Source organism: Pempheris klunzingeri, chromosome 22 (genome assembly GCF_042242105.1).
Source record: "Pempheris klunzingeri isolate RE-2024b chromosome 22, fPemKlu1.hap1, whole genome shotgun sequence".
Lineage (NCBI taxonomy): Eukaryota > Metazoa > Chordata > Actinopteri > Acropomatiformes > Pempheridae > Pempheris > Pempheris klunzingeri.
The window spans coordinates 9078043-9104172 of NC_092033.1; the positions used below are offsets into that span (position 1 = coordinate 9078043).

The 26130-nt window shown below is 40.7% G+C and overlaps 1 protein-coding gene across 1 annotated transcript in view; it reads right to left on the reverse strand.

Annotated features, from left to right (window-relative positions):
• The window catches only part of chchd3a (coiled-coil-helix-coiled-coil-helix domain containing 3a), a 68711-nt gene extending 42860 nt beyond the window's left edge, over positions 1–25851 (reverse strand). Inside the window, exons 1-5 of the mRNA XM_070853739.1 lie at positions 25650–25851; positions 24535–24807; positions 23853–23946; positions 15348–15441; positions 5123–5303 (exon numbers count right to left, since the gene is read on the reverse strand). Coding sequence (XP_070709840.1) covers positions 5123–5303; positions 15348–15441; positions 23853–23946; positions 24535–24807; positions 25650–25730 — 723 coding nt within the window. The 5' untranslated portion in view covers positions 25731–25851. The remainder of the gene's footprint in view (positions 1–5122; positions 5304–15347; positions 15442–23852; positions 23947–24534; positions 24808–25649) is intronic.
• Positions 25852–26130: the final 279 nt, after the last annotated feature.

A 26130-nucleotide genomic window follows, 5' to 3' on the forward strand; every position in this document is an offset into this window, starting at 1 on the left:
GAGTGAGTACAAGGGCCATTCAGCTCAAGTAAAAACACATGTAAAATGCATGACTTGTGCATGATAACAAAGCAAATAGTTGCATTCCTTTCATTAATCTGAAATATACGGAAATTGAAGGTGGCTTGGCTTCAGCTTTTCATATAATTTTGTTTCTTTTAGGACTTAATATGGCAAAAATCTAAACCGAGAACCACAATCTTTAAACGGAATCTAAATCAATAAAATCTAAATGATACTGAGCCCTAGTCTAACCCCATGTCTAGGGGCAATTCTCCAGAATGGGTGTCACTATAATTGGTGCAGCTATGGTTGCTGAGGTTATGGCCATTATAGGTGAGCGTGGGGAGGCATAACTGCTCACAGCTTCGCTCTCATTGTGAGTGAAGTAAAGGAGGGAATGTATGGGGTCGTGCTGCACACCGTGACCTGTATCTTAATGAGAAGGACAAATCAATACCGTGCTGGACAAAGAGCACAAGAACTGCAGCTGCAATAGACAAATGTTTTTTGAGTGGCAATGAACATGAGAGCAGAGTTCAGGTCAGTTCACATTCAATTAAAACATTTTAAAGTTCAATGAAATCAGGCATGCAATAAATAATATACTACATATGTGAACTTCAGAGGCTAGGAAAGTGGTGGGAGGTAGATGCGAGAGACTTTGTCCAGGTATAACAAAATCTGTTATATTTAGCAAAAATGTTTTATTTAGCCTAAAAGAATAAATGAGTTAATTGAATTACCATAGCACCAACATAAATTACCTTAACATCACATGCACACAGCAACAACCATAAAGAATCTGGTTGAATCAACCCTTCCATCAGCAGATTGTCTCTATCTAGATTATATAAATCCTGCAAGTGAATTCGATACCTCTCCTGAGTTAAGTGCAAAAACAGATTGCAGTGAAAATAAATATCTTAATCAACCTAATTTACCAAGACACAGATGCAGCACTGATGCAGAACTGAGCCAATAAACAGTACATGTAAAACAACATTATGCAACAACTTAAGAATCAAAAATCACAAACACCTGTTCTTGCATTGTGAAAGTTGGGTTGTGCGAGTGCAACATACCACGAGATGTCCGTAATACTTTATGGCTACTTCATACACCAACCATCAACCATTGCTTTATGGGTCTAACTTCTGGTTGCTGCAGATGTTTTCGGATTTCTTTTGCTCTCCGGCCTAGTTTCCTTTCAAAGTCTGTTCCCCTTTGAATATTTTTGTTCTGGTTAGAACAGTACGCAGCCTTTTGTCGCTCAAATATCAACAGAATTAAATTTGCTGGCATCCTGTGATTACCATTTGTGTCAGCAGATTCTGCTGTTGCCGATCAAAAGTTAATTAGTCTTATATTAATAATACTGGTCTGTGTTACTTTTACCAGAAATGTTAACCAGAAAGTACAACATATGCCTAGTATATGTCTGCAAGCTAGAGATCAAATATGGCAGTGATGGTAACAACAGGGACACATGGCGTGCTCAAGGATCTAACAATGCAGCATACGGTGTTAACGGGTTTAATGGGAAAAAGGTGAACAAGACACCTCTGAAAGCTCCATCAGCCACCAGATTATGTGCTTAGTACAGCAAACCACAACCTCTCTCCGAAGCCCTTTCTCAATCAACTTATTGACTTCGCTCAGCAATCAGAGCCAATGTCACCTCCCAATTACTGATGCGTGTGTGCTTTACAATAATGTAAACGTAATTTGTTAGAAAACCTATACAGAGGTTGTCTTGTACTTGACGAGAGGTGTAGTTAAAAGCAAGTCATGTGAAAATGAGCAAAAAACGTGCTCATGTGCACATTTTTCAAATTGAATATCTAAGCATCATGTCTTTCTGCTCCTTGTATTCTTTTTGAGTGAGTCTCACAATAAGACACAGACAGACATGAGAGAGGGACACATTCACACACAAAATATCTAAAAAATGTTTCATGTTTGATCAAAGATGAGTTCACTATTGATAGCGGACAATCCTGAAGTTTGACAAAAACAGTGAAACGACAACGGGTAGGAGACGTCTGGAGCAAGAGACTTTTATACCGGAAAAGTCCATTTCCAGTTGAAAAGACAACAGTGGCTGTGTAGAAGCGTCTGACTTGACAATTACATGAGTGGAGCGAATGGCACTGCGCCTCCACTGATAACCTGTCCAATTCTATTAAAAATCCAGCACTCAAAAAGAATGCTCATACTGAGGAAATTATCTCACACACACACACACACACACACACACACACACACACACACACACACACACACACACACACACACACACACACACACACACACACACACACACACACACACACACACACACACACACACACACACACACACACACACACACACACACACACACACACACACACAGAGATCCTTGTACTTCACTGACATAATTCATTCCCCAGCCCCTTCCCCTTACCTTAATCATCACAACTGAATGCCTAATCCAAACCCTTACCATAACCTTAATGGAATTCTAATGTTAACTTCATACAAGTCTTATCCTTAAAACAGTCTTTTGTCAAATAATCCACTTCCTAAAAATGTCCTCTGTCTGTTGATTAAAAACGTGTTATGGTACTCACTGTGTATCTCACACACACACACACACACACACACACACACACACACACACACACACACACACACACACACCCCTCTAAAAAACCCTAGCAAAACCTTCTGACAATTATTCTTTTGGAAGTCGAGACCCCCTGGGGGGAGAAGTGTATTCATACTGAAAATATGAGTTAGAGCCAAAAATTGAAACAGAGACCGCATTTTACTGTGTGTGTATGCTCAGTCTCATATTGAATGCATGGCTGCTGCAGTGCTACTATGTGTAGTTTCAAAGGCTCCTAATGGCCCTAGGTTAGCCTGGAGGCCATAAGCAAGAGCTTCATTGCGTATAGGAGGAAAAGTTCTCCTAAGTGTGGGGAGTTGGTTCTTCAGGAGTATGCAGGCAATGACATCTACAAGGACTGTCCTCTGGACCCACCACCCACGATCCTGCTCATATATTAGAAATACAAAGCAAGTGTTACATTCTTGCCTTTCCTTCCTTCCTTCCTTCCTTCCTTCCTTCCTTCCTTCCCCTCATTTGTCCTGCTTCCCTCCCAATGAAAAACAACAGAAATCAAATTACAGAAAATCTACAACTGAAGCAGCTTTCTTCACAGATGCTAAAGGGAAAACACATCCCGTCATGTGTCACAATCTCTCTCTCTCTCTCTCCTTCACCACCTTTTTTCCTTTCCATTGGATCGTCGTTCCAAATGAGGGATCCCTCATACACTTGTCCTGCGGCATGGTATCACGTCAACGCTCTTCTCTCTCCCTCTCTCTCTCTCCCTCTGAAATGATTCATTTTTCTATTACAGCGATGACCGTGTGAAATGAGCTACATAATCAATAGCATAGGTTTGTAAACAGCAGCCGCACTCCAGGGAAAATATGTTTTCGTACAATGCAAAAACAATATGCTGCCTGTGTGTGTATGTGTGCTAAGGAATGCTCATCTGACAATGTTTACAAGGGCAATTTACAGGAAATAAAGACATAAGGCTGCCTGAAATGAAGGTAGCTTTTGTAATAAGGCAGGATGAACAGGCAGAGATATGAAAGGACAAAAATATCTAACTGCAAGATGTGGATACAGCAAAGAGGGGTTTGCTTAAAATGAACTTAAACTGTGCTCCGAATTTGTATTATGTAGGAACAGCTTTGATGTCTTGAAAATAACCCACATTTTTTTTTAATTTACTGTGCGAGTGTGTGTGTTTGTGGGGGTGAGTGTCGACACGGTCATGACGGTTCCCTGAATTACTGCTCACAGAGATGCTCATGCACTCACAGCCCTGACATTTGTCACCGTACCAGGCATGACCTGTCGATTACAGCAAATAGGTTCACTTCTGTGCGTGCGTGTGATAGAACAGGAAAATGTGAACATAAAATGGGACCTGTCTTCATGTAAAAATTGCTCTCATCAGTGAGTGTGTGCTTGCAAGGTCATATAGGTAAATGTTGAACTGTCTGTTCGACACAGGTGCACGTTTAACCAACTGAACATTAAAACGTATGAAACTATGAAATGAGATGGTTAAGTTGACAGTAGATGCCATACATCAACACTGTCTGTGGACTATAGGAACGAGTATCATTAGAATTAAGGATACCAATATGACAATGCTTATCGATCGCTTACTTGAAAGTATCAAAATTAAATGTACTCACAGTGCAGTAAAATGCTCCCCGTCAGTGTTTGCCTATTATATCTGATGTTTTTGGATTAATGTTACTGCTGCATTAATGTAAATGTTCCATTTCACTGCTGTAGATGTTAACGGTTATGTTGTACTAATTTGTAATGTAGCTAGAGCTGTCAGACTGAGTAAAAAGTGCAATATTTCCCTCTGACATTAAGTCAAGTAGAGGAATTAAGTGGCATGGAATGGAAATATATAGAAATAACATGAGCACAGTACTTGAGTTACATTTGACCACCAGCTATCAAGCACACCTCAACCATCTGGACTTCACCGTAGTGAAGAACTGGAAATCTTTCATAGTAAACTTGGAAACAGTCATGTGACATTTGGGTTGGACTTTGATGTCCGACTCCTTCTATCCACTGACAAAGCTGTGGCTGCTGCTTGACTCATGTTGTCTATGGGATTATTTAGGAACATAAATTAAAAGTGCTTAAGATCTATGCAAACTGTGTTCTGAGTTAATGAATGCAGACTACAGAGTGGTACCGTGACTTGATTCAGCACCAGAGCCGTGAGGCTGCTTTGATGACCTATGTAATTTTAGGTGAGGCTGCACAGCTTCAGATTTAAAGAATATTGAATGTGTGTTTCACGAGGTTGCTGTTGTTACCCCGTTTTCACACATCTAGCCTTTTTCAATCATTTCTTTTCATCATTTATATCATTTTCATTCAATTCAGCAACGTGAGCCCTCACTGTTAGATGTATTGCCCTGTCGGCCAGCAGCAAGCAGCTTCGTCAGCATCGCAGCACAGTTTGAGTTCAATATTCAATATTCCAATTTAGCGTTGATACCCATCCCTAGTGGATGGACTTACCAAGAGTTGAGCGCGGAGCTTCTCATCCTCAGCAGCGATCCTCTCTCTTATTATGGCCTGTTGGAGGCTCTCCTGGGCCACAGACCGCTCCACAGACAGGATCCTGGACACTTCACCCTGGACCTGGGACTGGGCCTCAGACTGAGCCTGGGCTGCTGACCGGGACTTCTCTGCCTCCAGCCTGTAGCACATTGATATTTTAAATAATTAATACATTTTTACACCAATGCCATGTTTATGATGTCCACAAAAACTGCACAACCTACTGCACACAGGGTATATCTATAATGCACCTCATGGTAGAGGACTACAGTAAATACTACTCACTATTCTTTCCCTTACTACTGTCCTTATTATGCATGACTAGGTGATCATGATTTTCAGTGTACATATTTATGTTGTCCTTAGAATATTTCTACTACTTCTACTGCACACAAGGTATTTTTGTGTTACCTTACTGCAACATGTCTGTATAAATGGCGAACAACTGGCTCTGATATTGGTTTCTTAACTTAAAACCAAAATCAAGCTACTCTGAAAATTGCAAACTACTGAAAAAACAAAAAGGGATCTATTGCTCAATTTTCAAAATTGTTCAACAAGATTAAATTACAAAAAATGATCTAATGGCTAATCACAAAATGAATTCATGGATATGTGCCAGTAAATAATATTTTCAACCATCTGAGCATCTTTGGCGCTTTTAGTTCCATCCACGATCATGTGTCTGTTGTGATGCATGCTGAAATGCTGCAGTGTCCCCCAACAGAATTAAAAGGTCACAAATACAATTACAGTGATAATGACGCATAGGTATAGGCCAGTGTACCGATATTGATTTTCAACCCTAATGTCAGATTCATCCATACATGCCATTGCTATTCCACATCTTGCAAAGAGGGCGCACCATTAAGAAGTTATACTCAATCAACACAGTTTTAAATCGTACTTTGACTGCCCCACTGTCAAAGTATGACATGTCAGTCAGTTAACATCTGCCTGACATTTAAATCAATTGATATAATTTCCAAATAATCTACAGCTAAGAGTTATTTAACTATCACTGACTATCAACGTGTAATAGAGCGTAATAGACACTTTCATTTCCCGAGAACAACAATCATCAATCCAATGAAGCAGTGATATAGACAGAGGCAGTACGCTCTCTGCAGACACAAGACCACCGTTTGAACCCTGTCACTGGGTTCTCATAGTTGCCTAGCAACGCACTCCCTACTTGGCGACAGTATGCTTGATTGAAGAAGAGGCAGAACGTCCCTGAAACCCTGAAAGTCTTCCTTTGCTAGGAATCAAACACTGGTGGCAAGGTAAAATAAACATAGAACAGACAGAGCAAGTGCCTGAGTGAATTATGGCAGATTGAATAAAAAAGGCGAGGATATTTATAAATGTCCGCCTACGACAAATCCTATGACAGCCCTGAAAGACATCCTTGGTGAGAAGTAGTCAACCAAGGCTGAGAGTGATGAGAGAGTGACTTATTTTCTGACCAATTCCACAGATAGGAAAATGGTTCAACACAAAATTCTTTCACATTCTCATGATCCATCTTTTGTTAGTTATCAATATCTTCCCAATGCCTACAGTGGATTCATTCATTCATTCTTTAAGTTATACCACAGATTCTTGAAATGTTTGAGATTGCTATGGTGCAACATCTCCGTCCTATCGTTCTTCATCTGTTCTTGAATGTACAGTAGCGGGAAACCATGAGCGAGCTGTACCCAGCATGCCTTGCAGCATTACCCTATCAATAAACTACACAGTATTTGTAGTATGTGTGTACACTCCTGCAGTGTCTAGTAACGCACTACTAATCTATGTCCTGTAAATGTCAAAAGCTTGCACTCAACACTGAAGTGTGAAGTCAATTGGGTGAATGGTTGTTGAGAAAATCAAAGGACAGACAGAAATACAGACAGAAAGAGACTCCTTCCATTTTAGTTAGAGGATGATTTAAGTGCATCATTCTAGTTGTCAAGTGTGTGGCGTGGACATAGATACAGTATGTGGCTTTTTGTCCTCTTGGCTCTGTTTCTCTGGATATTATAAGCACCCACTGATCTGTCAATGTGAAGGGTTTTCCTCTTTTATTAGATTTCCAAAATCTCATTCAAGCCTTCACTCACCTGTGAATATACCCAAAACTTACACAGTCAGGAATTGTGATGGACAGACTAGTCTAACTGATCACCATCCCATGCCTTTGAGGAGATGACTGGTAGGTCTAATAAAAATATGTCTGATGTCTTAAAGCTGCCATTTGCCCTGCAACACCACTAAATGTCAGAGAGCAGGAAAGAGCAAGATGGGACGGGGAGACAGAGAGAAAGAGAGAAAGAGAGGGAGGAAGGAGTGAGACTGAGCAGTGGCAACATGACATGTTTGGCCCTGAGGAAGTGAAGCAAAGAGGGAGTGAGGCAGAGAGTGGGAGAGAGAGATGAAGGGAGACGGTGAGAGACCAGCCATGTCCAGTCTCACAGTCCACTGAGCTGCACACGTCAGCACACTCCATCCATCATCTGGTTCCAACTCACGCACGCACAGACACACACAGGGAGCCTCCTAATGGCCTTTTACATTCACCATTTCCCTACAATCCATGCCTGCCTGCACTGCTAATGCACCTACGCTACCTTTACTCAAGAAGCTTTAGCTGTTGCTATTGGTACTACTGTGACAGAGAAGCGACAGTATACATAGTTTTCAGAGTGGTTCTCATGTGGGCCAGTGTTAGGACGACATTTCGCCCCTTGTTGTGTGGGAAAAATGTAGAGTATATTTGAACAATTATAGGACAATAGAGCAGTTCACAAGCTCTATAAAAGAGAGATAAAACAATTTTGTACATTTCAATAAACCCTCCCCGATGAAACTTTTTTTATAAAAGCTCTCAGTAAATGACTTTCACTGTGCAAATGTTTAAAGTGTGAAGATGTTTAGGGGACAAGCAGCATTCCCAACACACCGTCAGCAACACTGGCACTCAGTGTTTTTCATTAAAACAACTTAACTCTTTATTATTAGCTTTAGTTATCACCTAAAAGTAAACCAAAACATTTTAAGGTGACCAAAAGCTACAACCTGGACAAGTGAAAGAAAGGTGGCCAAGAAAATAGGCAGCCTTGCAAAAAACTTCCTTCTACTGACTTCTGCACAAGTGCCAACCCAAGCAAAGACTGCTATCACTAGCTGGATGCTATCTGTCTGCTTCACCTCTATTGCTTTCCAGTCATTATTGCCCTGTCCCTGGGATATTGGACGCATTTTTCATTCGACTGTAGAAGATTGGCATTGGGAGGGAAAGGGGAGCTTTGAAGAAGCGAATGGTTGAGTGAGACAGAGAGAGGAAAAAGGCAGCACCTACAAAGGGGAATGAAAAAAAATATCATGTCTTCATAGGATAAGTGGATGATGTTTGGCCCAGCACTGGATAGAAAGAGAAGATAATCTTGGCCCAGTAGCCTGTGTTTGGATGGCTCAGTGGATCAAGCTTTGGAAAAAGAAAGATGGAAAAACAGAAACAGTGAGGTATCATTAATGTGAAAAGGAGTGGAGTACAAGTGGGCTGGACTGTAACGGTCTTTCCAGAGAAGTAACTCACTATTTTCAGTAGATGACTTTGAACATAAGCACTTGGGAATACTTTAGTTGTTTTAGGACACTATTTTAAAAAATAGACAGATTAGATCCATTGCAGTTTATATAAAAGATTCATAGGTTGAGTAGCTGAGATGCTACAGCTTAGTGACTATACTCAAGGCAAGCTTTACGCGCGTCTATGCACACAGTTCAATAACAAAAGGTAAATGCAGACATGAAAAATCATCAAAAAATGATGTGTGGTCAATACTGCAACAGCCAAGTCAAATGCATTAAGACATCATTACCCAATGCTCCATAGAGAATAACTTCAAATGGCATTACACTTGCATAAATATAAAAAAAACAAAAGAAATTACAAATTAATGTCTCTTTTCCCCCTTTTATCTCTTTACCTTCTGTCTCTCTCCTGAGCTCTTCAGCCATTAAAGCATCCTGTTGTCTACCTGTCATCCACACAAGATGTGTCTCAATACAGTCTGCCTGGCAGGATGGATCCAGACAGACCTGCAAAGCAGACTCAACCCAAGTGCCTTGAAACAAAGGCATTTAAAGGCCCAATGCAATATTGATGTTAGGAATAATGTGCCTGAATGCTGTCTATGAATATTTTATGGAGCTATGCACTCTCCCTGACACACATGCGCTCACACATAAACCCACATCCACCATACCTGACTGTGGCTGCTATGAAATGCTGGGACAGAATTAAAATTAAGTGCATGGGAAACAAAGGACAGTGTAGTGAGAAAATTAATCTAGAAGATCCCCCACTGTGTAGAATGAACATAAAAGCTATTTTGTACTCCCCCTTGCCCACAACTATGAAGAGATAACAGCAATGTTTTTAGAGCTATGATTAAGCCTCATCAGATGCATGCTGTAAAAAGTGGATATTATTGGCACAGACTTCTGTTGTCTTTATCATATTATACCAACATACAGCCAATTCATAGACTAAAAGTTTGTTTGTTTTTTACTGGTTTTTCCTAATCCAAATCGAGGGTCTAGGAATAGAGGGTGTTGTATGCCGTACAGATTGTAAAGCCACTGAGGCAAATTATGATTTGCGACTTTGGGCTGTATAAATAAAATCTGACTCGACTTGAGGCTTTTAAATGGCCAATAGGTTGTCTTATGGTGCTTAAACACTTGGGTTTTATAACAACTTAATATAGTTTGTATAGAACCCCCTTCTATCTGTTCTGTCTATGAGCAGCTTGAATAGGTGTCAAACCACAGACAGTAAATTTGCTATGAGGTTGTACAGTGTCAATAACCATTTATCTTCTACTGAAAAGGTCAGCAGCAGGCTGCCACACTGAAAACTACTGATTTTTTAAAATAAAACACTGGTTTTTACAGTTCAATGACTGTTATTCTTACACTTTAAGTAGCCTTATACAGTGGAGAAAGGAGCAATTTCACAACAATATGACCAGAGAATCATTGATTAGAGTAAAGTGCTTTACTGGGGATTACATTTATTTGTGCAGGTAGTAAGATACTAAGATGATCACATCACACCCATACACAGATACCCCAAGAAAGAAAAGCAATTCATAATAATATACTGTTAAACCTTTTGGACTCAAGGGTTTATAAGTAGGTACAACTATTATGTAACTATTATACTATACTATTATACTAGGGTGTTTCAAGGTGATGCCATGGTGGTAGCGGTTTTGGGACGGTTGGATTCATACTAGCTGCCGGGAAGTTGGCTGGCCGATTGTTTGGGTTATGCGTTTATCAGATGATTAAAAAGTGCTATCACTATTATTATGATGATTATTATTATGAGGTATTATCATTATCATCATTTGTATCGTTCCAATTATCATTACTATCATTGTCATTATTATTCTTCGTAAGACAGTGCTGTAAAGTTGCTAGGGTCTATTATGCTTTCGCGGTTGTCGCAGCTAGAATATCACGAAGAAGTCCTGGCTAAATCAGGTTGGACTCGGGAACTGGGAGTTTTTAAATAAGCTTCCAACTTTCTAACTCCGATAGAATGAGTTGGAGGGTTTGTGTGTGCTTCAGTGTTTATATTTCTGTGTGAACAAAGATAAAAGATAAATTAAATGTAAAAATCTGTAGGCTATATGTCTGCGTCTGACGTGGGTGCAATAAAGAATTTAACAGGCTGGCTGGTTAGCGGAAAGAGAAGACAGAGGCTCTGAGAGAAGGTCAGTGTTCTCACGCACAAGTCTGACATGCAATTATGTGGCACAAGCCGGCACAAGCTGCTTGACAACATGCTGAAATAATGGGCTGAAGTTTCACAACAACAACTAAAAGTGTTAGTGTTCAATAACTAACTAAGTGTTCAAGTTGGAGACTTAAATACATGCATTGCACGCCCGAGAGAGGGAGGCAGGAAGAAGACATGAAAAGGGGCCAAGAAAATTAAGTGAGAAATAGAGATGAAAGATCAAGAAGCAGACAAAAAAAAGAGAACTGGAGAAATAAAGGAAATGTTGAGAAACAGAAAGGAAGAGATAAGGGAGGAATAAAAAAGACAAGGCAGGAAACGCAAGGTGGAGGAAAGCCTGAGAGAAGAACTGGATCGAATGGTGACACGGGATGAGTTAGGTTGAGGGAGGAGAGACAGGACGGTGTCAAAGTTCTCTCCCCCCATCCCTCCTTTTCTCTCATCCTGTTCTCTGAGTCGTTCTGCTCTGATGCCTCACAGAGCAGCAGCAGAGGCAAATCTGCTCCCTGCAGCCGCTCCTTGCTACAAATGAGTTTAGGCTGCAACCAAATGAACTCCTCACAGACCCCTTACTTCACTCCTACCAAAGCAAAACATGCAAAGCCTGATCTCTGGAGTTCGAGTATGGCCCTAAAGTCAAAGAGACAAAATGCTGCTAATCTAAACACCACTGTTCCTTGAAATTCTCTATATCTGCGTACCTAACTCAGCAATATAGCATGGGATAAAAAAGAGGTTATAGAGGAGATTATAGTAAGTGTGGAAATAATTAGATTTTACACTAAGGCAAATTGATTGACTTCTTGTGCCTTACGGAGGTCTGATGTCCTTTAACAGGACATAATCTTAGCAGTTACCTCCCTTTTACCACTTTTCAATTTAGCACAAATCCTATTATGAAGTAACATGCATGAATTCATCTTTTTTTTCTTTTTTAAATAATTTTTTTTTTTAATATTTCGGGCTAGTACTAGGTGCTTGACAGAGATCAATTTTGTAAACAGTCAGAGACTAAAAGAAATATATTAGATTGTGCCCACATGGCTTCCTACTGTTGTGTTTATGAATTGCTTATCTAGCAGTTTAACAGTTCTTTTTCTGTAATCTGCATTTATTTATTCATTAGGCAGCTGGAGTGATTAACTTTAAATAAGCAAGTACAAATTCCTTGAGGACATTTGAACACATGACAAACCGCAGGGACAATTGTTGGGGCTGAACATGACCTTGAGATTGTGGCCTCATGTATCTCGTGTATGTACATGTATGTGTGTTCTTTGCCAGTGACCTGGGGTTTCACATCTTCTTCCATTTCCCTGTGTTCAAGCTGTGCAGCAGTTTCACCGCGGGGTTCTATAACTAGTGAGGCACTGTGCAGCCTTGTTAGCTGAGCTTTGATACACACACACAAACACAAAAAACATTTTACCTCTTACTTCAATTTTGCCGCAGTAGCTATTCAGTCTCCTTGCTGAGTCTTCCAACACAGCGAAGACCACAATCCCTTCGCCTTGTTTGCCTTCAACAACCAAAAACTCCCCATAATTGCTGCCTGTACTGTGGGAAGGTGAAATACCATTGCAATTTAATTATGCTTCTGTGTCTCATCTGAGCTGTCAAACCAATGTGTTCCACTCATCTATTTAAATTTTTAAAAAGCATTGGATTTATTTGCAATAACTACAGCTGAATAGAAAAGTTCCATTGTGATACCAAAAAAGCTTGTTAAATCATTTCCATTCCTGAGGGAGGATGGTCTGTTAGGGTGAGCAGAAAGTTTTTTCTTCATTTTTTTTAATACAGTTTTATAAGATTTTGCCTGACATGTGAGCATGCGTGCATTTATTGTGGTTTTGCACGTTACGTTCAAGACTCTCTGTGTACTAATATATGTTTTATCGTACTGTATTTTGTATGTTATACTGCTCTCTTTAAACACAACCCCTTAAAATGTACTTACATTTTTCACATAATACTTTAAGTTGTTCTATTCTATTCTACAATCTGAACAAAATGCTTAAGTCAGTTTCCACCACTTAAATTAAGCTTTATGAGAATTTTACTAAATATCTCATTATTTTCTGTTTGAGCATTATTACATTTTTATTTTATTTTCTAACAATAGCTACAACTAAGCTGTGCCTTTTAAGCTCTCCTTAAATCCCAGATTGCACCCTGATAAATGTCCCATATTTTACTGCCTGCCAAACTATTAGCGAGGAAAATGGACACACGCACGAATACACCCTTACTCAAACACAAATAGAACAAAAATAATGTGACAAAACAAGGAAAACAAAAAACAGCACATAAGACCCCCATAAAAACTGATATCAATATGCATCCACACACATACACAAATAGAAGTGCTGTCTGGCTGATGATTGCTTATTTACCATTTCATGTTCAGTTAAGTTTTCTTAAGTGAAAATGCAGACCATGTCAAGCACAAACAAAAATTGAGGGCTTGAGAGCCACCATGATTTCAATTATTTGCAAGGAGGGCATCATTTTGAAGTACTTACTCCTCTGAACAGACATCAATAAATGACCTGCAGAAAGCAGTTACATAAAAAAAACTAAAATCACCAGGAAAAAAAAAAAAATCAATAGACAAATGATTTCTCAAAACCACTCGTTAATTTCTCCCTTCTTGAAAAAGCCTCAAAAACGAGGCTAATCGCTAGGCTAACACTACCGTCTCCTGCACATAGAAAGCTTGTGTTTCTTTCTCCCATACAGTGCAAGAGTGCATTTAGTGGCTAATCACAGTTGTTCATTCACCAGGGTCTGCTGGAGATCATCCAGGCCTATTAAAGAGGGGGAGCAACACGATTATCGGACATTATGGCATGTGCACCTGCTTCTTGGGGGTCAGAAAGAAGACGAAAGGGGAGCAGAGAGGAGAGGAGAAATTTACTCCTTACATGAAGAGTGTGTTTCTTCATCAGGCGGGGCTAATGTATCACCCACTCAACACCCAGGAAATTACCTCAGGATAGCGCCCTCCTTTCTCAGGCATGATTAATTGATCCGGAGAGAACAAGAGTAGGAGAGAAGAAGCAGAAAAAGGGGGAGAAAAAGTGTTGATGTGCTTCGGAAGAGAGGTAGATTGGAAACACTGTGGGGATCGGAAAGACTGCTGCTGACCTTTTTGACTATTAATGAAAGCGGAAAATGGTCACATCTGAAAATGTCTTTGGTTTCTAATGAAATCCTGCAACAGCAATCGACACTAATGCGGCACTCTATTTCAATTTATCATAATCCAAAGAAGTGAGGTGGGGAAGAGAAATAAAAGAGAGGATGGGCACAGAAAAGGGTAGAAAGGCACAGCAAACTCCAGGGATTCTGACTTTAAGCAAACTCAAGAGTCTTAATTTCAACTCCAAAACAAACTACAGCAATTAATGTATTCCCTAAATAAATAAAATTTTGTGCACTATGAAAAAGTTGCCGTTCTCCCTTTTCACTGGTCCCTGTTTCCCGACATTATTAGTTTCTTGTCTGTTTAATGAACAATGCCAGTCCAATGTTTCAGTTGATCAACCAGGTTCTGTAATGTTCTGTGATGTTTCAGATGATCAGGATTTGTTGACAGGGCTTCAACCTATTGTTTGTGTGAGATGTTTCTGGTGTTCAGCCTGGGACACCTGGGAAAATCAGCTGCTCAATTAGGGAGAGTAAGGACAAGTTTGAGTCATTACGTCCTCTGAGCAGGGAAGACCTGTGCACTGTTAAGATGTAGGAAGACAAGTAAGATAACAGGCAAGATACATTTGGTACCTCAGTATGTCAGCACTAATGTTTGTTAGTTATTATGTTTGATGCTTGTGCTCAGTTAGCTCACCCTATACTTGCCAGTTGGTAGGTTCCAATTAGGTGAGACGGTTACAGGCCCTTCATTTGAGTACGGGTAGTAAGGAGTTGGCAGCTTGCAGCTTGTATGAGTTTCTTTCTTCTTTTTGCTTCAGATTAATCTGGTTTTGTTGAATTTCCCAGGTTCCAATTAGGCTTTTTTTCAATAAAGCTTTTGTAAATAAAACTCACTTATTTTTGGCACTTACTCCTACGTATCAACCTGCTTCTTGATTTAGGTGCTTAACAATTAACAATCAATCATTGCCCTGTATGTGGGGTGCTGACACTACAGTCAAATTGCTTTGCTGTGAGGGTGTGGGTGTGTTTGTGTGTGTTTGTATGTGTGTGTTCCAGAACAAGTTTAGGCTTAGGCATGTAGTTGTGATGCTTAAGGTAAGGGGGTTGGGATTGCCCTCTGCCAATGAGAGTCCTCACAAATATAGAAGTACAAGTGTGTGTGTGTGTGTGTGTGTGTGTGTGTGTGTGTGTGTGTGTGTGTGTGTGTGTGTGTGTGTGTCTAACCAGGCTTGCAGATCTTGCTCTGCCTTGGCCCTGTCCTGCTCCAAGCTTTTATACAGCTCATCAGTGATCTTCTTCCTCAGGGCCTCTTCGTCAACTGGGGACAAAAATAGGAGAAAATGAGGGTTTTAAGTAAACAGCTTTTGGTTGCTGACAGGCATATTGTGTTTGTTAGGACACTGGGTAGAGTCTTACCGTCTGGGTAGGTAAAAAACAAACAAACAGAGAAAAAGAAAGAAGGTCTTTGTTCCAATAGGTGCTAGAAAATTGGCATTACTCAGAAAATGTGTTGTTCAAAATGTTTAAATTTAAACTATAACGATTCAAAGAGAATTCTACGTTTTGCCGAAGCAGATTGGTCTGGATTGTTTACGAGAGCTGCAACTATTAGCTGATAAATCGATTGGTCGAACTACAGAAAAATAATTGCAGACCATTTTTATGTTTTTTTCATATTATATTTGGATGTTTAAGTCATTCTTAAAGCAAAAATGCCAAACTTTCCTCAGTTGCAGCCAGTCAGTTGTGGAGATTTGCTGCTGTTGTTGTTCGTCTTATGTGAGAGTACATCAGATATCTTTAGATTTTGGACTGATGGTTCAACATCTCCTTGAGTTTTTGTTCTGATATAAACCAAACAAGTAACCCAGAAAATAATCTACAGACTAATCAATAATGAAAATAATCGTCAATTTCAGCCCTACATAGTACTTTGCTGTAAGCCACAAGATGTGGCATGTGAGTGTTTGTTGAGTTGAGTGTGTATTCTGTCTGCATGTTGTGAATAAAGTGAGGTAGGACAGACATCTTGGCCCTCAGGCTGTCATGCTATATGAGGGGTGTGTGTGTGTGTATGTGTGTGTGTGTCAAAAGCAGTAAGGTCCAAGGTATTAAATAATAATATTGCATACAGCACAACACACAAACAGAAAAATGCCTATATTGCCTAAACACACACACACACAGAGGTAAACACATCCATCCTCAAATCACAGCACAGTACAGCACTATCTAGACACTGTATATTCATGTCAGGGACATCATATCATACATGACTCCATGTCTCCACTGGTCTATCTTGGCAGGTAATTAAGCATGAAAGTAAAAATGCCAGCCTGCGAACAGTCCAAAACGTGCTCTGAAGACAGAAGTGCCATGCGGTGTGCTGTGAGACTGCAGTGGTGGTGGGGGGGGTGTCTGAGTGTGTCAAGATTACTCCTCCACTGCATTAGTTAGCGGGGATAATCCGTATTGTCAAAGTCTATTATAACCTGATAACATGTGGTAACAGCAGGCCAGAGGATACACTTACAAATACCTAATTCTTGGTAAATCAGATTACCAGTAAGACCTAAAATGTGCTCTCTTTTGTATCATCTTGTGTTATACTTTACTTGTTAAACAAATATACGAAAAGGTGCTTGGGGATTATTAGGGTCATTATTTCATCTGCTCCTGTTACAGTCCAACATGTGGTGCCGCTCAGTCACGACTGGAAAGCGTAGGAAGGCAAACCAACAATGATCACTTCTTCTTGGTGAGACTTCCAAAAAAACAAGCACTAAGACATACTACTAACACTACTGCGTTTAATAGTTTAATTTAAATTGTATTCATTAGGTAGCCTTGTGATTTGAGATCTTTATTTTCTTTAAAAAGAGTAATTATCTAAAAGCAGAAAATTCCCAGATCAACATCATAGGCTAATAATTACATCTCAGAATCTCAGGAATCTATTTAAAAGACGTGAGATACTTTGTGGACAGAAAGATAAAAGCAGTTAAAAACAACTTTGATTCTTGCGTTCAAATTGATATTTTCTCTAGCAGTTGTGGTGGCAAAAATGGAAAGTTTTCTTGACCAGTTGGGAAGCCAGAAAGATAAATATCTGAAACAACTCAAATTGTATCTATGTTGGTGGGAGACTTTACTTCTGACCTGACCTTTCTTAATTAGCCGAACACTGCAGCATCAACTTCAAAGCACCGAAAAAGTAAAGTGTACACTGATAGTTGAGAGGGTCGAAGTCGGACCGGAGGCAGGGGGGCTCAGAGTGAAGGATCAATGCCTTTCGTGTCAGCCATCTCTCTCTCAGCAAGCGGCAGGAGGATGACGTTTCGTCTTTCACACCCACTTGACTGGGTTGTGTTGGAAAGGCAGAGGGAGCTTTAGCCCGACATTGGTTGAAAGGTCATTACAGTATTAGTGAGGTCATCACCGGGACACAAACGATGCAGCAGACTGTTTCTTCAGTTCTAACCATGTGGCGTTACGATACAAACTGGTGCAGCAACTTAAGAAGCTAGCAAGGTTCGAAGCCTTTAGCGCTTTCTGTCAGGCTCAGGAATCCAAGTCAGAGTTGGACTTGCATATCAGGTAGGGAGCAAGATGGAGATGGTAGAGGAGGGAGAAAGGAGAAGGAAAAGCCAAGAGAGAAAGAGGAAAAGAATGAAGAAGAGATGGGAGCAAGAGATTTGTAGATAAGACAGAGGAGGTGAAGAGAAACAAGAAAGCAGCCTTTGGGTATCTCCTGTCATTACAGTCGTGTTACATCTTCTTCTATCTCTCCTCCATCTCTTTTCTAATGACTTATAATAACACAGTTCCCTCACTGTCTAATGCTTCCATGTTTGCATACTTGACCTCTTGGCTGCTGAAAGGCACTTCACATATTTTCAGATATATCCATTATAGGTAATAATTATCGTGTTCTCACTTAATGCCTGTAATTATGGCAGTTAAGGATTAGACATATAGTCATCATAGTCATTCACTCACATACATACATACATACAGACATTAAACATCTTTAAGATTTGTAAGTGGCTTGATGTGAATTAGTGATACTGTTAAACTGACAGACAGCAGTTACAGAGAGATGGAGTTAATGCGACTGGTGTCGTGACACAAAAAAATCTCAGCTCATTAACAAGTATTTCCTCCTCCATCATTTTAGTCTTCTTCACCTCCCTCAGCAGCTTAGTCACACCTACACAGTTAATAATTTTGTCTCAGGAGACATTCTTGCTTAAACACATAAAACCAGAATACAGAATTTGATCCTCTCTCCGATTTTCCGACCTTTGTAGCCTTTTCTTCTCTGCACATAACAAGAACTCCGAGTATGACAACTATCTGGTACGGTAAAGAGAATGAATAAGCGTCAGGTAGAGGGGGGTGTAGTGTGACAGGACTTTAGAAGAAACACTAGTGCAAACAGAGGCGGTGATTGACAGTTGACAACAACTTTTCGCTGCATAGTGTATCCTCAAAGACAGACTGCTGTCACCTACTGTCCAGACTGAGAAAAAATAATATCCATCTTGTCTGACAGCACTCAGAAGCACCATTGATCTCACCGCGGAGGAGAGTCTAATTACAACTCTGTTAGAAAGACAACCTGTAGGGCTAAAGTCCTGAGTCTGCCATAGGGACATCTGTCAAATCACAAATAATAATGCCATTTTACATCACATATATTCCGAAATATAAAACCATCAAATGACATGCTACGATTGTCTTCCATCTACAGAAATAACGCTGTGGCAGTTAATAGTAACATTGTGAGGGAAAAACATATTCAGTCATCTATCATTTGGTATTTGTTGATAACCCAGATGATTAACGCACAGGGCACACTGGCTAACTGAGCCGCAGATATGATTTCCCCCCCCCCCCTTTTCTTTTAACTCAACATTCTTGTAGTGGTTTCAAATTAAAGGCCCCGTAGCATTTCTGTGGACAGAATTCCATCAGGCTTTTATCTAAAACCCATTATCAAAGGCAAACTCAATGTAGACATATAGCAGCCACATACAGCAGCAGCCAGGCTGTCTGTGTGGGCACTGCACGCGTGCGAGCTGCAGTACTTTCAGCGAGGCAGCCGTCACACAGCAGACGTAGCATAAAGCCGCGCTAATCAATATTTTTATATTAACAATACATCAAACGACTCGGTGAAATGTGAAAGGGGTCGCTCAAGAAACCTGACTCTGCAGTTCCCCCTGAATTTCCCAGCATGCTTTATTGACTGTCTTTCAGCTCTTTGTTTTGGTTTTTACAGGCCATAGCTTTAAATTTTAACTTTAAAACTCTAGTTTACTCTCAGTAGAGAGCATCTGCATCATTTCCAGCCGCAGAGGGCAGCTGTTTTTAATCTGATTAAATCACAGAACACTGCACAGCACTAAAGGGCAGACAAACAAAGTGAAGAGCTAGCAGGTGGAAACACATATTCACTCTCATTTGTTTGGTTTTCAGTAACTCAATAATAACTCCAAATGAAAGCTACCGTTGTCCCATGTGCACTGGATATACAAGCAACTTTTTTCTAACACATTTGACACAGCAGATTTAAAGGGTAATATTGCTGTATGTCAATGCTGCGTTTACAGCTTGTTCCACTGCAACTACTAGATCATTCTGAGTGAAATAAGCAATGAATGTTTGCACTTGTGATGCCATCACAGCCAAATTTCCAATATTTCATTCCATCTTCTGAAAGCACCAACGGTCACTCCGTAAATACTGTGACATTAGCTAAAACAAATACCTTGCCCACAGGTGAGAATTGAGTCTTCCGATTCACAACAATACGGCTGCACTGAAACTCAAGCTAAAGTTGCCTCTTGCAATGATAAAACTTATGACAGTACTTTGGCTTTAAGCCACTATAAAACTAACAGTGCAGAATCTGTTTGGTGAAATTAATTACTCAACTACTTACTATTCTCTTCGAACATCTTCGATGCTCCACGTGTTACTAATCTCCTCCAAAGGTCTTTAGAGCAGATGAGTACAGTGTACTGGACGCTAAACTGAAAACGCACTTTAAGAGGTCAAACTCAGCGATTATAAACTTGTTTTCAACGACTGGCATTTCTGTATCAATCGCCCTTTAAAATATCTCACACCAATATTGAAAACATACACCCTTCAGCAGTGCACAATGAAAAGGAAAATTTAAAAAGTCCTTTAAGTTCAGGCAAGCCTAAGCAACTCCTCATTTATCACCACATACTCTCGAGCCCTGCAGAGAGAGGCTCCAGATAGCAGGCGGGTCCACAGGGTCAGCCAGAGAACAGGTTCTGATATGATAAACACTGTCTTGGGTCCTTGAGGGAGGCTGGTTAGGGTCAGAGACAATTCCAGATCGACAGAGCCCGTGTCAATCCTGAGTAGGACATGTAAATGTTAAAAAGATTAAAAACTCATCATCTTTTTAGACGTGTCTCCCTCCTTTCCATTTCCACCAATCACTAAACCCTGTGGAAAAACCCATAGAGGAGTAGGAGAGGCGGTGGAGCACAGGCTATTGGCAGTGGAGATAATAGACGAAGGCAAATTGCGTTTCTCATCAGAAGTTTCATTAACCCCAGGACCCGCGTGGAGGGCATAATCTGTAACATTACCACTTCCTCACGTTTCCTGCTTGCGCTTAGTTGTGTCACCGCACACCTTTCACTACGTTCAAAATGGGAAAAGAAAAAAGAAAAAAGAAAAGCGCTAAGAGCAAGCTTCCAGCCCTGGCAGACAGGTGCCATTTCTGATATACTTTTTTACTCACACTCTTTCGTGTTAATTCAATCTCATGTTATGAAAGAGGACCCAGCTGATCATTTCACATTTTCACAAGATAACAGGAAAAGTCAGTTTCAAAAGCAGAGTGATATATTTCACAAGTTTTATACTCACATTTATGCACACACACACTAAGCCGACCACATTTCTCCTATTGTTTTCCCCATTCTCTCCACTGCACCTGAAGACATCTTTAAGCAGGCTATTAGTCCAGCGCAGTGTGTGGGCTATGGCATATGAATATTTATAGCGCACTGAAGAAGGTGTAGGAGGTTCAACCTTGACTATAGTGTAATCAGCACACATACTGACTCAGACTGTGATTTAGAGACAGCCGACCTGCTGAGAGCCTCTCTCGATACAAAATTCTCGTGGACACACATAATCAATGTACGCCTCATTAAGGTCGTACCCTTTCAGGATTGAGCTGAACTTTGCAAATTTTTAACGAGATTCACATTAGCTTTTTTTTTTTTTGGTTCCTTAAAAAGAGCACGCTGGACCAATTGTCCAAGCTGACTTTTTACATTTCTGTCACAGTACTTGGTGAGCTTGGTACATATTAAGCTGTGAGGTGACCTTGTTATAAGTGCATATACGAAAAACCTGAGTAAATGTCAACCAACATTATTGCTGATAGTGTAAATATAAGGACCAGTGCCTGAGAGGAGTCAGCCACGAACAAAACCGCAAACTCTGGTGACTTTAGAGCAACAATTCAACTACAGTCAATACAAACATGAATTTAGTCCTTTCTCATTTTTTCCTTTTATCCTGCCTCTTCTCAGACTTTCCATTATTGTTTTTATACTAAAATTGCGAAGAACAGAGCAATGACAACTTCATGTCTTCCAAGAGAAAATGTAGGAGTTGCATTCATAAAGGAAAAAATAAGTAGATTTGTAATCTTTCATTGAACACTGTGTGGTGCTGTGAAAGCAGCCAGCAGTTTCTCATAATAACTACACTCAAAACTCTCCACACCGTTACAAAATTAAGTGAAATATTATTGTATTTATCTTTTAATCTGAAAATGAATTAGCACAAAAGCAATGGCACAATAACTTTATTCAACATGGGAAAAAAATGAAACTCTTTTTTGAAAGTAACCCAAGAGCTGATAGAAAAACAGACTAACGAAGTGCTTCTGTGAAATATGCATAAATAAATTCTATTAACTGTGATTGTGATTACTAATGTGCTCAAACCAAAAAGGCAGGAGGCTCACACAAAATCCAGTGTCATATCACAGAAGCCCTATGGCCAAACAAAAATGAAACACACATACACACAAGCGCCGACCATCCCCTTCCCTTAATGAGGCCTTGTGGTTTGTCATGTGAAACTGCGGAGGTGTCGTTTTAATCACTGGAGCTAGTGTGGCGTGGCATAAGTTGGCCTTTTTTAATTACTTTACTGATTGAGCACAGTCAAGGATGGGGAGGCCTGCCCACACCATGGATGCCACCCTCTGACGAACGAGCACCCACGCCCCATTCTGTACCATGTAATGAACAGGTAACACTTAAATGTCCTCTGCCAGATATGTCAAGGAGATAAGAGATGTGCGCCCACAACAGAGAGACAGTAAGGTTCAAAAAAGTGCTAACACTTCTCCACTGGGCAAGACACTGAACCTCAACTTGCTCCAGAGCACAGCTTCTCCTCCAACTTAAGATTCCTGCTGTATGAACGATGTGTGAATGTGAATGTAGTGTTAAAGTGGTCAAAAAGACTAGAAAGGCTCTATACAAGTACAGAACATTTGCCATTTTATAAGGGTTTTTTAAGTGGCTAAATGCTCCACTGTGCTCACCAACTAGTCTCAACTATTGTCAGTCTACTGATTCTGCACAATAGTGGTTTGTTTGGGCACAGTCTGCTGTACCCAAACATGGCACTGATCAGAGCAGTGAGAGTGACCACATTAAAGCTGCCGACCAGTGAGCTGAAGGACTCAGTAAAGCTGACAGATGCTGCAGAGTTTTGTCATAACTCTCTCTTCTCCCGACGAGCAACTACTTTCACATATAAATTGTCATGTCATCCATCGTTAAGATAAGCATATTGATTTTAGCTGCTTTAATGAAAAGGAAATCATAAAAAATGAGGAACAAGAAAAATGAGGCGGATAGATTAAAAAATTAAGGCTGCCGCTGAGTTCGTCCTCGCTATTTAGAGTGCTCTCACAAACCGCAGGAAGAACAAGGGTTATCATGACAGCTTTAGCTCCACAGTGACAAGGCAGAATGGAGGGCCACTAATTACAGCATCAATTTATTAACATTATTACAAGAAAGAATTAATCATTCCATTAACAGTTGGGGCATGGCAATGAATCATAATATGACCATGGCTACTGCAACACCCATTTTTTAAAATGAAGACTAATTACATATTGCCAGAAAAGTTGGAGACAAAAAGCTTAAGGTGGCTCAAAGTAAACACCCACACAATAGACATCATTAAAATTTAATGTAACTGGACTCTAAATAAATCCTTGGACAGTTGCTTCCCTCATAACCTTCTGCCTTCTAATTAACCATGCTACTGAAGTGGCGCCCCGTACGTTTCAGGATAAAATGAGCCATTACCAAGAACGAGTAATTTCTTCAGTTTTCGTAAATGAGCATTCATTCATTCATTCATTCATTCATTCAGTCCCTTGTTCGAAAAATTAAAACACACGTTTGTCGAGCCTCCTCTTAGGTAACAAAAAAATGTCACATCTGCACAAATCCAGAGACGACTACATGTAAACTTCATTATGGAAAATGTTTCTGGTCTCAGCTTTGAACTCACAAAACATTTAGTAATTCCTCATACAGCTGCTCCATCATTCACTCTACATACAAAGCTTAATGTTGGCTATGCAACCTTTTGCATTTGTTTGTGAGATGATTTTCAACATAGTGGAATAAAACTCACCGGCTGGTGGGGCAGGAGGTGGTGCTGCTGAACTCAACTCAGGCACTACCACTGGCTCAGGGACAGGAGCAGGGCATACTGGCTCCACTTGGGGCTGAGGAGGAGGTGCAACTAGTTCACAAGGAGCAGTAAAGTCAGGCAGGGGAGGTGCAGCAAATGGCTCAGCAGGCTGTGGGGACAAAGCGTCCCCTGAAGGACGTAGGGCTGATGGCAGGATGGTGACAGGTTCGAAAACAGGAGGGGAAGAGATGGGATCCAATTCGGGAAGAGGGGTAGCAATGATGGATTCAATCTTGACAGGAAGAGGAGGTGGTATTGGTTCAGCTACAGATGAAGTAGCGTTGGGTTCAATCACATGTAGAGGAGCAATGGGTTCATTTGCTGGAGGAGAAGAAGCAATGGATTGATTTATGGGAGGAGGAGATGGTTCGATTACAAGGGGGGAAGGAGCAAGCGGAGTGATCACTTCCACAACGGCAGGAGCAGGACTGGAATCAGGGATCAGGGGAGCAGAAGGGGGGAGAGATATAGGCAAAATTACTGGCTCAACAGCAGCAGGTGCAGGAGGAGGAGGAGGAGGAGGTGCCGCCACAGGCTCAAAAGCAGGAGCAGCAACAGCATGAGCAACAGCTGGGGGTGATGAGGATGGGAGCACAATGTCAATTATGGTGGGTGCTGCTACCTGTTCTGTAGGAGGTTTAGGAGAAGGTGGTGGAGGTGCAGCCACAGTTTCTGTGGCAAATGGAGTTGGTGGAGGAGGAGCTGGAGGTGCAACAGGTTCTACAAGAGGAGGGGGAGGAGGTAAGGAGGTGATCGGGTCAAAGGGGGGAGGCACTGGTCGCAGGAGAGGAGAGGGAGCGACGGTAGGTGCCATGGAGGGTGGTGCAGTGGAAGCATGTTGGTGTTTGGGAGGAGCTTCGGGTTCCCTCATGCGGTTGATGACATTCTCAGAAAGCTACAAAGGAGAAAAGTGACAGCGGAAAAATTAGATGAACATACACAAGAAATAGTTAAACATAATCAAGTCGTATCTTATTCCCATACATATAAATCAAATGCATCTTCCTGTAAAACTGTGTCACTTGTTTCTCTGTGGACAGATCAAGTAAAAATGAAACAAACTATTAGTGAGTGAACTTTACAGGCGTCAGTATCATTGAAACTTTGTTACTGAAGAGAACCAGGCCTAGCTGTATTATCATCCGACTCTCAGCAGACAAGCACATTCCCAAAAGTGTTCTTAAGAAAAGCTGTATATTGTATATTGTGCTTAATTGGAGAAGCCAAAGCTTTGTTCTCAATCTTTTTATGTAACCGTTGCAGCACTGCCATAAACAGGATTACACTCCATTGACAGATAACATTAGCGTGTCTTGGTTGGCTTGCCAACTGAGTAATAATAGACAGTGTCATGCCAACTTAAGTCTTATCTGATCGACTAAAGCCTCTAAATCTATATTTAACAACAGCTGACTCTGGCATGGAAGAACTTGTGACAGCTCCCGCCTCATAACAGAGTCTGACCGTCACTCCATTTCAATAACCTTTAAATCTTTAAACTAACTAATTTCTTCAGATTAGCCGGACGGTGGTGTATCGCTGTCAGAATGAATGACAGTCAGGCAAAAATAACTTTGCGTGGCTGCTTTTAGCCATGTAGCACTCTTGTTAGTGAAGTATTACGTTACAGGCTAACACACCATTGTATTAACTCATTGTATTCACTGATATGACTGTACTGAAGTCACGACACACTTGTTCACTCTGCACTAAGCAGGTCTGTCCACTGTCACTTACCCGTATGCCCTTCACCACCGTTATATTCTCGTTCTCGTCTGACTCAAAAGACACGCGGCGGGTACTGTTGTTCGCTCCCATTGTCAAACCGCAGGTTGTCAAGTTATCTGGAGTTACATGTAATATGGACGACTGACATTCACTTTTGTTTATGTATAGTTTACTTGCGCCGAGTATAGCTAGCTGGGGCCCACACGCTACTGCTTCGGCACGTCTGCACTTCCTTAGCATGACGTACATGAAGAACGTGCAATTCGATTGGACAGAAGCGTCATTCGTCCTTACATCGGCGATTGTCATTGGTTATTGTTTGGAAGCGTTTGAATGGGAGTGTGACAGCACTACTTGTCTGACTTCTATTCATTTCTAGTGTGTTTACAATATTTTGACATCAACAGTATATTCACTGGTTGATTTATGGTTCTTGAATAGCACCATCCAAAACTATATTCCAGTTTGATGATACATTTTCAGATGTGAC